This window comes from Panthera onca, chromosome C2 (assembly GCF_046562875.1).
Source record: "Panthera onca isolate mPanOnc1 chromosome C2, mPanOnc1 haplotype 2, whole genome shotgun sequence".
Taxonomy (NCBI): domain Eukaryota; kingdom Metazoa; phylum Chordata; class Mammalia; order Carnivora; family Felidae; genus Panthera; species Panthera onca.
In genome coordinates this window covers 150646287-150661200 of record NC_138347.1, presented here as the reverse complement: position 1 = coordinate 150661200, position 14914 = coordinate 150646287, and the positions used below count along the sequence as shown (strand labels likewise).

The window sequence follows — 14914 nt, the reverse complement described above, 5'->3', positions numbered from 1 at the left end:
GCCCTGCCCCTTGTGCAAAGGAAAGCCGACCCCAAGGGACAATCACCATGTTACAGAGGACATGAGCCGTATCCAGCCCAACACCTATCTTGTTCCCCCTCAAATATATTCTCAAATTTTAGTTAATTGGCAACAGTTCATATTTTAGAAATGTCACACTCACACACACACACACACACACACACACAAAGAAATGTCACATACAAATGCACATTTCTAGCTTTCCCTGACCCCCACAACCCGCAAAAGCTGGAAGCACTGGTCCCAGTGGGCTCACGTTGGCAATAACCAACCGGAAGAGTGTGGCTAGACCGGAACAGAACGTGGCTCGTGCGGTCCCCAGTTTGCCACAGTCCCCCACCTAACCTTCCCTGTCGTCCCCACCTAACCTACCTCGTTCGTTCATGTTGCCTGTCTAGCCCCTGGAAGCATTTGAGTTCGCCACCCTTGAAATAAAAGAGCGTTTTGGCCTCCAGATGCTCATGTCAGACTTCTTAGCAAAAAGAGCTGGGCCTTGGGTGGAGAGTCCCGGGCAAACAGAGATGGTGCCTCTGGCCTTTTCTCTTGTTTCCTTTCCCCACCGTGCAGAAGAACCTGTGGCATATGTGGGTGCATCCAAATGGAGTGGAGACCACAGGTGCCCTGGATTTAGGCGGTGCCTCTACCCAAATATCCTTCGCGGCCGGAGACAAGGTGGGGCTGAACAGCAGCCATATCATGAAAGTGTCCCTCTACGGCTATGTGTACTCGCTCTACACACATAGCTTCCAGTGCTACGGCCGCAATGAGGCTGAGAAGAGGTTTCTGGCCATACTTCTTCAGGTACCTGAGCCGGGGGGGTGGGAGGGGGGGAGGGCGGGTGGAGGGGAAGGGGAGGGGCGGGCAGCAGGCGTTCCTTTGGGGGTCTGGAGGGGAGGGCGCCTTCTGGGGTCTGCCCATCCATCTTCTGATGGGATCGGAAACAAGACCAGTTTGCCAGTTCACTCACGGGGGTCCAAGCTTGCTCGCCCGCTCCCTGCGTTGTACTGACCACTTCCAGTGTATTTGAGTCCGAAGTCTAGGGAAATTACAGGGCACCAGATGTTTGGCAAACGATTCAAGACCTGGGATCCCTTTACGGACACAAGTGGCTTGAAACCAACAGCTAAATAAACCTGAGAATCTTGTGACTCCCCTGAGTGCTGACAAGATAATGAAAGTGGTCCCAAGAGAAATACTTGCTGACAGGGGAGAGGACTGAGCCTCCCCGGGTGCGGCCTCCTTTTAGATGGGCCTATATTAGGTAGGTTTGATGCCCTTTGTATGGTGGGATTTGGGAGTAACCGAATGCCATCACATTGGTCAGTAATTGACACAGTAACTGTCCCTTGGCCCAGACGGCTTCTTCAGGCATCAACTGGAAGCTTGTCATTAATATATAATTATTATTTCTTTAATGTTTATTTTTTTGAGAGAGAGACAGAGCTTGAGCGGGGGAGGGGAAGAGAGAGAGGGAGACACAGAATCCGAAGCAGGCTCCAGGCTCCGAGCGGTCAGCACAGAGCCTGATGCGGGGCTTGAACCCACGGGTGGTGAGATCATGACCTGAGCCGAAGTCGGACGCCCAACCGACGGAGCCACCCAGGCGCCCCGAGGTTGTCGTTAATATAAACTCAGTGTTAGTGTGGTGTGTGTGTCAGTCAGCACTGACTCCAGGGATACCCTAGACCCCAAATTCCAGTGCTCGGGGGACATCAGTCTCAACCATGCATGGCTGAGCAGGGAAAATGAAAATGAAAGAAAGGGACTTTGACCACCTAGAGGGGCATGAGGCCAGCCAGAGGCCACAGATCCTGGCTTCTGGTGAGACCCAGGGGCAGGGGACACAGGCTGGGTCAGCCTGTGAACATAGTGGACACAGCACCATTGGTTAATCCCCACCCCTCCCGCCTACTTGGGCAGCTGAGGAAGGAAGCAGTGCCCCCCCCCCCCCAGCCACTAGCCTGAGGGAACAATGGGCTGGCTCAGCAAAGTGCCATCGGCAAAACTGACATCTTCAGACCCCTGCATTTACTGAGTAGTCATGCAGGGATGTGCGTGAGAATTCACCTCCGGATCCGGCCGCTCCCCAAAACTTTGAGCCTCGCAGGAAAGGCTGGAGCCCCGGTACACATGAGTGTGACAGGCCTTGTTGGGAGAGGCTGCACACTGCCTGGGGAGGACAGAGTGGGGGACCCTGCAGGCAGCCCTTGGGGCTCGGGACACCTAGTGCCCACCCCAGACTCACACCACCCCCACTTGGCCAAAGGGAGCCCCACAGGGAACCGGATCGATCCTCCCTAGCAAGGTCTCCATGACCTCTACTCATCCCTGATCGCTTGCTAACGTACTTCAGCCAACATGCTCTTCTGTCCAGGAGAGAAACTCTGGAAACACCTCTTTTCTCCATCTCCTTTTATTTCTGGCAATGCTTAATGCCTCTCCCTCCAGTTCTGACCCTAGTGGGGGCAGAGGGCAGGGGGCTCCTCTGAACTCGAAACAGGAGAGGGGGCAGGTGAAATCATCCTTTTCCCAGAGGGAGTGAAGGTCAGAGAAGCTAACCTCTTAAATTCGACTGGCCCTGAGGAAAATGTGTGCATGTGTTTATTTTATTTATTTATTTTTTTTTTTTTTTAAATTTTTTTTTTTTAACATTTATTTATTTTTGAGACAGAGAGAGGCAGAGCATGAATGGGGGAGGGTCAGAGAGAGGGAGACACAGAATCTGAAACAGGCTCCGGGCTCTGAGCTGTCAGCACAGGGACCCGATGCGGGGCTCGAACTCACGGACCGCGAGATCGTGACCTGAGCCGAAGTCGGCACTCAACCGACTGAGCCACCCAGGTGCCCCATGCATGTGTTTATTTTTACAAAGTTTATTAAAGAGTGATTATTGGGGCGCCTGGGTGGCTCAGTCGGTTGAACGTCCCACTTCGGCTCAGGTCATGATCTCACTGCTCGTGGGTTTGAGCCCTGCATCAGGTTCCATGCCAACAGCTCAGAGCCTGGAGTCTGCTTTGGATTCTGTGTCTCCTTCTCTCTCTGCTCCTCCCCCTGCTCATTCTCTCTTTCTCAAAACTAAATAAACATTGGGGCGCCTGGGTGGCGCAGTCGGTTAAGCGTCCGACTTCAGCCAGGTCACGATCTCGCGGTCTGTGAGTTCGAGCCCCGCGTCAGGCTCTGGGCTGATGGCTCAGAGCCTGGAGCCTGTTTCCGATTCTGTGTCTCCCTCTCTCTCTGCCCCTCCCCCGTTCATGCTCTGTCTCTCTCTGTCCCAAAAATAAATAAAAAACGTTGAAAAAAAATTTAAAAAAAAAAAAACAAAAAACTAAATAAACATTAAAAATTAAAAAAAAAAAAAAAAAAAGAATGATTATCTATGTCGGGGTACCCGGGTGGCTCAGGCAGTTAAGCATCTGACTCTTGATTTTGGCTTAGGTCATGATCTCATGGTTTGTGAGATCGAGCCCCATGTCCGTCCAGCTCTGTGCTGACAGTGCAGAGCCTGCTTGGGATTCTCTCCGCCCACCCCGTCCCTCCTGTCCTCTCAAAAATAAACAATAAAAAAATTTTAAAAAAGAATGATTATCCATGTATCCAAGAACCTACAGCAGAGAAGCCAATACTCCACCTGTCTGAGGTCTCACTTGGGTTTGAGAACGTAGGTCTCAAGGCGTGAGCCTGGCCTGGGGGCAGAGGTGGGCGATCCCACCCTCTAATGTGGACAGTCCGTTCAGAGGGACAGGGGCAGCTCTCCAACTTGCCTGGTAGGCTCCGGATGCCTGAGAAGGTGGCTCTGCCCGCAAAGCCTCTGACTCAGGTGAGGGAAAGGATCCAAGTGCGCTGACGATCACCCACAAATGCACGTCCCGACCTGCCTGGCCAGTACTTCCATGTGCCAAATACATGTTGCCAAGCCCCGGCCTAGAAAGTTCACAAAGATTATTACATCATGAACACTGGCTGAGTAAATTCCACCAGGTCTGGATCTGGTTTCCTCATGTGTCCCAGTCTGGTGTGGATGGTACCCGGAGCCCTACTTTGCAGCCTGTTGTCATATGAACAAGCCTCCAGTGGCCCCAGGGTGACAGCATTTGTAGATGCTAAGGACGCGCATTTGCTTTCTTTCTTCCCCTCTTTAATACTTTTTCTTCTGTTTTTAAAAAACAATTTTTTTAACGTTTATTTATTTTTGAGACAGAGAGAGACACAGCATGAACGGGGGAGGGTCAGAGAGAGGGAGACACAGAATCTGAAACAGGCTCCAGGCTCCGAGCTGCCAGCACAGAGCCCGACGTGGGGCTCGAACTCTCGGACCGCGAGATCGTGACCTGAGCCGAAGTCGGCCGCTTAACTGACTGAGCCACCCAGGAGCCCCTCTTCTATTTTTAAAGTAAAACATGTTCAGTGAAAAAAAAATTAGAAAATGCAGACACAGACACACAAAAATATAAATAATAAAACCAAAGAACCCTAGAATTAACCACCATAAACATACTGTTGCATTTTCTTCCAGTTTTTTTTTTTTTCATGCATGAATATGTATATTTACAAATTTGGCTTCATATGCTATATATAGTTTTATATCTAGCCTTTTCTTTTTTTCTAACGTTTATATATTTATTTTGAGAGAGAGAGAGAGAGCATGAGCAGGGAGGGGCAGAGAGGGAGAGAGAATCCCAAGCAGGCTCCACACTGTCAGCACAGAGCCCGACACGGGGCTTGATCTCACAAACCATGAGATCATGACCTGGGCCGAAATCGGGTCAGACGCTTAACCGACTGAGCCACCAGGCGCCCCTCCAGCTTTTTCTTTTACCTAACAATATATCATGAACAATCGCCTGTGTTGCTCAGTAGCCTCTGAACTTACTATTTTTATGGACGCATAATATTCCAGGCACCATTATTTAAAAAGAAAAACGAGATAGGTCATTTGCTTATAAAAGAAAGTGCATTTTTATTGTGAAACTGTCAAAGCATGCAAAAAACGCATTGAAGTCAAAATGACTTTCCAATGCTGGTCACCTAATGTCTTCACTGTTCACAGCTTGATACATTGTTATTCTAGACTTTCCAGATCAATATCTAACTGGTTTTCTTGATCCTTTAAGATTTCACAATTTGTCAACCATTCCGATCCTGATGGACAACAGGCTATGTGCTGTTTTGCTGCAGCCACAATAACACCGTAAACCTTCTTGTGCACGTAACCTTATGAACTACTGACTTTACTTCCAGAGGATAAAATCAAAGGATAGGTATATTTCTCATATAAGTGGATAAATAGGCACTCTTCCAACACAAAACCATCCAGATTCCCACCAACAATGTTGTGATGACCTTTTGCAACCTGAGAATTTTAGGGATCCTGAGCCATTCCATTAATAAGTCTTTGGATAATGAGGATCTGCTTCTGAACTCCCTATTATATTCACCTGTTTTTCCATTCTTGAGCCAGTATCATGTTATTCTAGTTGCAAAAGTTTGTTTTTCTACTCTCAGACATTTATTTTATTTTATTTATTTATTTTAAAAAAAAATTTTTTTTTTTTTTTAATTTTTTTTTTTTAACGTTTATTTATTTTTGAGACAGAGAGAGACAGAGCATGAACAGGGGAGGGGCAGAGAGAGAGGGAGACACAGAATCTGAAACAGGCTCCAGGCTCTGAGCAGTCAGCACAGAGCCCGACGCGGGGCTCGAACTCACGGACCGCGAGATCATGACCTGAGCTGAAGTCGGCCGCTTAACCGACCGAGCCACCCAGGCGCCCCAAAAAATTTCTTTTTTAACGTTTATTTTTGAGACAGAGACAGAGCATGAACGGGGGAGGGGCAGAGAGAGAGGGAGACACAGAATCGGAAGCAGTCTCCAGGCTCTGAGCCATCAGCCCAGCGCCTGATGCGGGGCTCGAACTCACGGACCGCGAGATCATGACCTGAGCCGAAGTCAGCCACCCAACCAACTGAGCCACCCAGGCGCCCCTCAGACATTTATTTTAAGCTTCAAGATCGTTTAAAGTGGCAACAAAGAGGAACTTTTTTTTCATTGAGATTATGATTGCAGTTGCATTGACTGCAAATTACTTTGGTAAAATACTGGCTTATTAATGATATTAGGAATTTCTGTGTAGAATTACAAAATATTGTTCCAATTATTTAGTTCTTGGTTTGCATCCTTCAGTAAAACTTATCGTTTTCATTATGGGTCCTGTACCTTCCTTTTAAATTAGTTTCCTATGTGTTTTTTAATAGTTTCTATCAATATTAAGAATAGTTCCTATCACTGTTTTTCCACTTTTCATAGGATTTACCCTAAGATCAAGTTATGCTATAGTTTTCCAGTGGCCTTTTTTGCTCTCAAGCCTAATGGTTGACCCTTTAGTGCCAATGTCCTGCAAATACTAAGTTCAGGCGAGATTTGTTCCATGTTGAGGGCCTGAACAGCTTGGCCCACTGGCAAATTATATTTAAAGAAGGCATAACAAATAATTCGAACTCCAAAAAGAGCACAGAAATCATCTTTCCTGAGCTGCTTGTATGTTCCAAGCCAGAAACAATTTATATCTTGCTTCTTGTCCAGGCCACGCCAGAAATAATGTATTTTATTTTAAGTATCTTAAAAGCATGTCAGATTTGGAGGGGGAAATTAAATAACCGGGTATTAGTTTCTTTTCTTTTCTTTTTCCCTTTAAAATAGTATTTCCACCACAGGGTGACCCTGGTGCGACATGTTACAAATTACACATAACAATTTTTGGAAACCATGGATTTTTTTTCATACCATTGAAGCAGAGAGGAACCTATTTGCTGCCTTCACAGATTCAGTCATAGTAAGATCTTTCTGGAGGACACTCATTAGAGTTATACTGGATGAGTGTTGGACTTCTGTAGGATTTTGTGTGAAGTCCTGTCGCTGACCTTTGTTAAATGATTGCATTACCTTGATACGTGCCTCAATTTCCTCATCAGTAAATTAAAGGAGTTGGAATAAACATTGCCTGAAGCCAAAATGTGACTGAGTCAAAATGAGTGGTTTTGAAATTGGGCAAAGTTCAAATACAATTCCTTAGAAAAGAGAGTCCATAAATAGAACCCTACACATTTTGGAATTTAGCATAAGATAAAACGGAGCATTTTTCACCAGTAAGTAAAATAATGGATAGTCATTTGGAAAAAGTAAAGTCAGGTCTCTACAACAGTCTTTATGCCAAATAAATTACAAGTGGATCAAAGATTTTTATGAATAAGGATATTTGTTGCAGCGTTGTTTATAATGGCAGAATGATCGGAAACCATCTAAATGTTCACATAGAGGAGATACCTTAAATAAATTGTAGTTAATTTGTACAGCGGAGGGCTATGCAGCTACTAAAAAGAAGAGGCCATTCTATATGTACAGTGAACGGAAAGATCTGAAGATACGTTTTTCAGTAAGAACAGCAAAGGGTGTAACTGTGTATAGAGTACTACCATTTATAGTTTTTAGAAGAAGGAAGAGGGAGGAGAAGAAAAGATATTTGTGTATGCGTACAAGAAGTATACACAAAATCTCCGGTAGGAAATCACGAAAACTGGCAAGAGTGGTTACTTCTAAGGAGGGGATCTCGTGGCTAGACATGGTGGGGAGGGAGCCCTCATTTTCACAATATACTTATTTGCAAACTTCTGGGTCATTTTGTCGGTGGATAGATAATATTCTGTTCCAAATGATCAGTTAATCTCAACATGTCTTGTGTTCTCCTCAAAATGGATTTCCTAAAACCTGCTTCACAGGACTGTCGTGGGGCGTGGGTCCGGTAACGTGAGCGAGAGCCCAGCGTGGTGGCTGGTGCAGGGCTAACTGTTCACCCACCCCCACTGGACGTATGGAGGCAACCTGGGAGTTGCCTTCAGGCACGGGCTGACCCAGAATGGCATGTTTTCATCCATTTCTCTCTTGGCACTGGAGGGTAACAATAGTGAGAATTTGCAAGAGGGGAACACTTGCCCCCACCATCCCCCACCCCCCGCCAAAAAGTGGTTTCTGACACCTCACTCTTGTACCTGCAGGATTCTCCCACCAAAACCAATCTCATCAACCCCTGCTACCCTCGGAATTATCTCACCACCTTCACCGGGAGCTACATATTTGACAGCCTGTGCACAGCAGACCTGAGGCCTGTCAGTTACAACCCTGACGACATCATCACTGTTGGCGGAACTGGGGACCCATCGCTGTGTAGGGAAAAGGTGGCTTCCCTGTTTGACTTCACAGCTTGCCGTGACCAGGAAGCCTGTTCCTTTGATGGGGTCTATCAGCCAAAAGTTAAAGGGACATTTGTGGTAAGAGCAAAACCCGCCCAAAAGCGTCCTTTTTCCCCCCAGTGAGTATTTACTTCTCACCTTTCTGTTTCTCTTCTGTTGACCTGCTTCCCCCTCTCTTATTCCCCTAGCCTGAAAGCTCCATGGTGTGTCCCATTCTGAGAACTAACTTCCTTCTGTGTTACATCCTTCCAGGCATTTGCAGGGTTCTACTACACAGCCAGCGCTTTCAATCTCTCAGGGAGCTTCTCCCTCAGTGCCTTCAACACTAGCAGCTGGGATTTCTGCTCAGAGAGCTGGAGCCAGGTCAGTATTTAGAGAGAAAGGGGCAGGGTGCCCGGGTGGCTCCGTCGGTTAAGTGCCAGACTCTGGGTTTTGGCTCAGGTCATGATCCCACGGTTCACGAGTTCGAGCCCTGCGTCAGGCTCTGCTGCTGACAGCACAGATTCTCCAGCTCCGCAGAGCCTGCTTCAGATTGCCTATCCCCCCTCTCTGTCCCTCCCCTACTCGCTCAGTCTCTCTCTCAAAAATAAATAAATAAACATTAAAAAAAAGGAAAGAGAGGGGCGCCCGGGTGGCTCAGTCGGTTGAGTGTCCGACTTCAGTTCAGGTCATGATCTCACTGATAGTGAGTTCAAGCCCCGCGTCGGGCTCTGTGCTGACGGCTCAGAGCCTGGAGCCTGCTTCCGATTCTGGGTCTCCCTCTCTCTCTGCCCCTCCCGCATTCATGCTCTGTCTCTCAAAAATAAATAAACGTTAAAAAAAATCTTTTTAAATTAAAATAAATACATTAATTAATTAATTAACAAATAAAATAGGGGCGCCTGGGTGGCTCAGTCGGTTGAGCGTCCGACTTCGGCTCAGGTCACGATCTCACAGTCTGTGAGTTCAAGCCCCGCGTCGGGCTCTGGGCTGACGGCTCGGAGCCTGGAGCCTGCTTCCGATTCTGGGTCTCCCTCTCTCTCTGCCCCTCCCCCGTTCATGCTGTGTCTCTCTCTGTCTCAAAAATAAATAAACGTTAAAAAAATTTTTTTTTTTTTTTAAATAAAACGCGGTGTTCTGGAGCATGCATTTTCCAAGCACGCCTGCCTCATCTGTTTGGAACCTCCTTTTCAGCTCCCGCTGCTGCTGCCCAGGTTTGACGAGGTATATGCCCGCTCCTACTGCTTCTCCGCCCACTATATCTACCACTTGCTGGTGAATGGATACAGATTCACGGAGGAGACCTGGCCCCAAATATATTTTAAAAAAGAAGTAAGTCAAGGCACGGGTTGTTTCTTCCCCTTGCTCTCAAAAGGTTTGTGTGTAGACGTGCGAAAGAAATGTAGACTTTACAGGGGGAGTGGTGATTTCAGTTTGCTGAAGGGAAGCTGAGGAGACTTCGGTCCCTCGTGACCAAAGAAACGACAGTGGAGAACTCAGAGGAGGTGTCGCTGGAGACCCTTCCAGACGAGGCAGCGGTCAGAGGCCAGGTGCCCACGGACCCTGAGCTCCGCGAGCGCAGGACTTGTTTCATTCTTTTCATACTCCTACCATTCAGCACGGGACTGAGAACCTAGAAAGTGTTTACTTAAATGTTTGGCGAGCGTATAAATAAATATGTTAAGGATTAGACCTTTCATACTGAAAAGAAACTTTAAACATAACAGTAATTTTTAAAGAGGATAGTAACTAACTGCTCTCCATTCTACACAGATGTCAGGGTAACGGAGGGTATTAGGGATTCATAGCAGCAGTAAGTAAGAATTTCTCTTGGAATGTGCCTGAAGTCACCGTAAGTACGTCAAGTGTCCGGGGACGGTCTGAAGCTGCAGTCATAGCTGCTACCAGGTGACTGTTCGGTCTGTCACCCTCCGGGCCTTGTTTCCAGGCAGGACTCAGCCTTGCTGACATGTCCACGCAGCACTATGTTCAGGTTTGGGGAAAATATTCTCATTTCAGGAATAGCTGATATAAAGCCTGAAGCCAGTATGTTCAATATTAGCTTTAGCGATAATTAGGATAAACCAATCAATATCCAGCATGAGGCCTGTGATTGTCTACTTTTACATAAATAAAATTGAGTCATCCCACAAAAGATGAGGCTGTCTGGAGACACAGGGACTGTTGATGGCATGCACTCTCTAAGCTTTGCCTGTAATGAATCTAATTAGCAGGAAAGTACATTAAGAGAACGGAAAGTGACTTCCTCTTGAATACCAGTTTGGATGGATACAGAATCCCAGCTTTCAAGTCCCTTTCCTTTATTCATAAAGAAGTTTATATATAGTTAAATTAGCATTCAAATGTAAAGGCATAAAAAAGACTTAAAGATTTGCCACACAAAGACATCCAAAATATTTGTGGAGGAAATAAATACGGAGAGAAATAAATCCAGGAGGATGTTATAAAAATATAGGCAGTCAGAATAAGTGAAATGGTGCCTTGAAGTTTTTTTAAAAAAAGAAAACTTACATCAAAGAAGAGTAAAAGAGAAGAAACCATCCATAACAACCCAAAATTCAAGTATAGCTAATATCCAGTGTGAAGGGAGCAGGGTAAGGGGTCATAACAGTGGCCTAAAATGCTCATCTTGTAAAGGAGGCCTTTAGATATATAACATTTTTAAGGCAAGAATGGAAAAAATAAATATAGGAAAATAGCACTGATTGAAAATTTAAAACTAAGACATTAGACGGAAGTCCAAATATATCAATAACCAAAATAATTATAAATGGACTAAACCTACCGGTGAAAAGACAGATATTGTCAGATCAGATTTTTAAAAATCAAGCATATGTTGTTTGTAAGAAAAACCCTTAGGCGTTAAGCATAAGGACATGGAAAGATTCAAAGTTAAAAAGTTTTCTTTAACTATCAGGCAAACACTACCCCAAGAAAAGGGGTGGAACTGACTGTTTCAAATTTCAGTGGAGCTCTGTAATATCTGACCAAATAGTCTTTAAGAGGATCATTCAAGATACAGAGGATTCCAACATAATGATACAGAGTCCATTCTGAAGACTGTAAATTCTAGACTTTTTTTGTATCTAATAAAACAGCCTGAAGACATGGAAATGAAAACTGATGGAACTAACGTAAGAAATGGCCAGAGTCTGTGCTGCTTGTTTAAACTGACCCCCTGGGCTTAGAAACTGGTTCTAGATTTATGTAAGCTGCTCATTACCCTCTTTCTTTAGCCACAGACACTTGTGGACCCAACAGTAGAAAAACTCTTGCTGTTATTAACTGTGCCGACATTCCACTTGGCTGTGACGAGGCTGGGAGGATGCTGACGGCTTTTCTCCACGGTGCAGAGAGGGTAGGGCCCTGAGCCTTTGTGGTCTCAGTGACCTGCGTTCTAGCCCAGTCTCTGCAGTGTCTGAACTTGGGCAAGTCCCTTGACCCTAGGCCACAGCTTCGGGTGGGCGGTTCACGAGGATGACAGTGGTGTATGTGTGTAACTTCTGCCTCGAGCCTCGTCCTGAGAACGAAGCCATCTTTCTATCATACAGGTGGGGAACAGCAGCATAGCCTGGTCTTTGGGCTACATGCTTAGCCTGACCAACCAGATCCCAGCCGAAAGCCCCCTGATCCGCCTGCCCATGGACCCACCTGCCTTTGTGGGCACCCTCGCCTTCTTCACGGCAGTGGCCTTGCTGTGTCTGGCGTTCCTCGTGTACCTGTGCGTTTCATCCGGGAAGCAGAGGCGCTCCCAGCATGCCTTCAACCACACAGTGGATTCTGAGTGAGCCTCTTGAAGCAGCTCCTGGAGCCTGAGGGCTGCCCGGAACCAGCCTGGGTAGCAACAGACAACGCGGGCGAAATGTCCATCTTCGGGAGATGCGACTCAAGTCAAATACCTAGGTTACGTGCCTCTCCGATAACTAATTTATGCCAAAGCACCTCTTGGGGAGTCTCTCAACTGTTTATTCCTCCAAAGACCCTACCACGCACTTGTTGACCTACTGGGGAACAGAGGAGAGACAGGCCATCAAAGTCAGGCTCTTTATTCCAAGTGCCCTAGAGGAACAGTGAATTGAGACTATGACAGTTTAATGTTGAAGAATTGACCTCAGGGCTCAGTTTGCATTTCTCCTTCCACAGAAACGCCATATTCCTCCCGGCAAGTTTGGAAGCTGGCAGGCACCCATGAAGCATTTGACACAGATAGATATTTGACCATATAGCATTTCACACGCTTTGTGGTTTCCTCCAGTTGATTCTTAACTAAAACGTAGCAATCCCATAAGCATTGAGCTCCCTCAGTCTACTAGCATAATAGCATCTGGGGGAGAAGACTCCATTCCCCCGAGGACAGTGGCCATGGCCAGGCCCTGTCATTCAGGCAGAACCCAAAGGACAGAGACGCACGGAAGGTCTCCCAGGATACCGCAGTGGGAGTCCCATTCAGGGCTCCGGTTGGTAGATTGCAGCCCGTGTGTGTCTTCATTCTCACCTCCCCTTCACGTTGCTGTGTCCTCCTATAAAACATTTACTCCTAGCGAGGCTACCATGTTCCAGATCTTTTTGCCTTTGCTAGGCTTTCGCTTCGGGCTGTTTTCTCACTGGGTCATGGTGTGTATGCTACAATACGCCATTCCGGCACGGGCACTTGCCGCTGTCCCAAGATCCCCTTGCTTACCGCCTTCCTGGATGGCAGGCCTCTGTGCGATAGCATCGTCCTTCTTCACTTTGGGGAAAGGAGAGGAGACCGCAGGGACATCTCCTTCCGATAGAGGATGAGAAAGAATCCAGCGAGTGGCTACAAACTGAAAATCAACGTTATTCCAGATTGTTGTTTGTTAGCTGCATGTGGAATAAAGGACTCTTTATTGGCAGCGTGTGTGTGACCTTGCAAACAGTATTTTGTTTTCTCCTAAGGACCCAAGGTGGCATTTATGAGAGGAAGTTCTTAAAGTGAGGAAAATTTGCTTAAGAATAGACTTTCCTGAGCTAAGAAGATTATGCCTTAATGTCACCTTCATTCGCGAGAAGTCAAAGTGCTTCCCTTTGATAAAAGCCGTTGGCTCCTTGAGATATTTGAGTCACACGTTTCTGTACCTTATTTGACACTCAAAAGTGGGGAAGTTAGAACCCGTCACTCAGTTCTTGACGCCTACCCAGAATGGCTGCTCCCTTCCTAAAGTGCACCTTTGCCTGTGCCCCACCTTTGCCCCACCTGGCCTGTGGTTCATCTCCCCAACTGTCCAAATAATGCATATTTCTCAAGGCCTAATTCTAGCTCTGCTTCTTCCACAAAGCTTTCTCTACACACACACACACACACACACACACACACACACACACACACACACACGTGATCTATCTCCTGGATCACCTTTTAAAAACTACTTAGGTGAATGTTTATATTCTTGATCTTATGTGTGCACATGGCTTATTTCTAAAATAGACAGTAGGCTACGGAACGGCAAATCCCACCCTTTATCACTCCCTCCTTCATTCAACACACATCCAAAAACCACTTACGATGGGCCTAACACCTTGCCAGGCGTGAGCTTGGATTTAGATACGTGCCAAGGATGTACTATACTCAACATATTTGTTGATTGATGTCATTTCCATAAACGACTGAAGGGTGGACAATAAAGTTTAGAGATATCAGATGAAAATAGCATCCAAATCACCAAGATTTTGCAAGAAAAAAACAGATATGTCTGTGCAGGGAAGAGGGCCAAGGTTTCATGAGAGCAATGTTTCTGGCTTTGGAACACGCTGATGAGGTGTTTTGGGCTTTCTGACATGCATCAAAGAATTCTTACCAGATGGACCATCATGAAATCTGCAGTACAGGTAACAACCTATCTAGTAAGAACTGTGGTAAGCAGAAGCCTCACGTGGCCCCCATCACCTTGCCCTCTGGTGGTACTCCGGAGATTACGTCGTTACCTGGCAAAGGGATTTGCAGATGTAATCACTAATCAGTTAACCTAAAAACGGAGAGATTATCCAGGTAGGCGTTTTCTCCTCACATGAACTCTTTAAAGGCAGGGGATTTGCTCCAGAAGTCAGAGAGATTCAAAGCACGAGAAGGATTTGATGTGCTGTTGCTGACATGAAGACAGAGGAGGTCAGGTGTGAGAGAACCCGAGAGCAGCCTCTGGAAACTAACAGCAACCCTTGGCTGACAGCCTGCAGGAAAGCAGGGGCCTCAGGCCTACAACTCCAAGTAACTGTTCCACCGGCAACTGCATAGACTTGGAAGTTTTAGATATTAGATAGAAATTAGATAGACAGCATTAGAAATTAGATATTTCCCCAGAACTTCCGGTTAAGAGTTCCACCAGATTGACACGTCGATTTCAGCCTTTTGAGGGCCCTAAAAGGAGAACCCAGGGGACTTTTGACTTATGGAACCGGGAGGTAATACATAGGTGTGGCTTGAGGCTACTATGTTTATGGAAATTCGTGACACAGCAATAGAAAATTAATACTACAGAACCCAGGCCCCAAGACTCCAACCAAAACAAGTGAAAATTTCAAATGTACTTTTTAAAAAAAATTTTTAAAGGTTTATTCATTTCTCAGAGACAGAGCGTGAGCAGGGGAGGGGCAGAGAGAGAGAGGGAGACACAGAATCTGAAACAGGCTC

General features: G+C 46.3%; 1 protein-coding gene across 2 annotated transcripts in view; it reads left to right on the top strand.

Annotated features, from left to right (window-relative positions):
- ENTPD3 (ectonucleoside triphosphate diphosphohydrolase 3) overlaps positions 1 to 13142 on the top strand; it is a 38940-nt gene extending 25798 nt beyond the window's left edge. For both annotated transcript variants that reach the window (XM_060638334.2, XM_078432450.2), the window contains 5 exons: positions 589 to 822; positions 8071 to 8343; positions 8518 to 8628; positions 9439 to 9576; positions 11817 to 13142. In XM_060638334.2, the coding sequence (XP_060494317.1) occupies positions 589 to 822; positions 8071 to 8343; positions 8518 to 8628; positions 9439 to 9576; positions 11817 to 12053 (993 nt within the window). In that variant the 3' untranslated portion in view covers positions 12054 to 13142. The remainder of the gene's footprint in view (positions 1 to 588; positions 823 to 8070; positions 8344 to 8517; positions 8629 to 9438; positions 9577 to 11816) is intronic.
- Positions 13143 to 14914: the final 1772 nt, after the last annotated feature.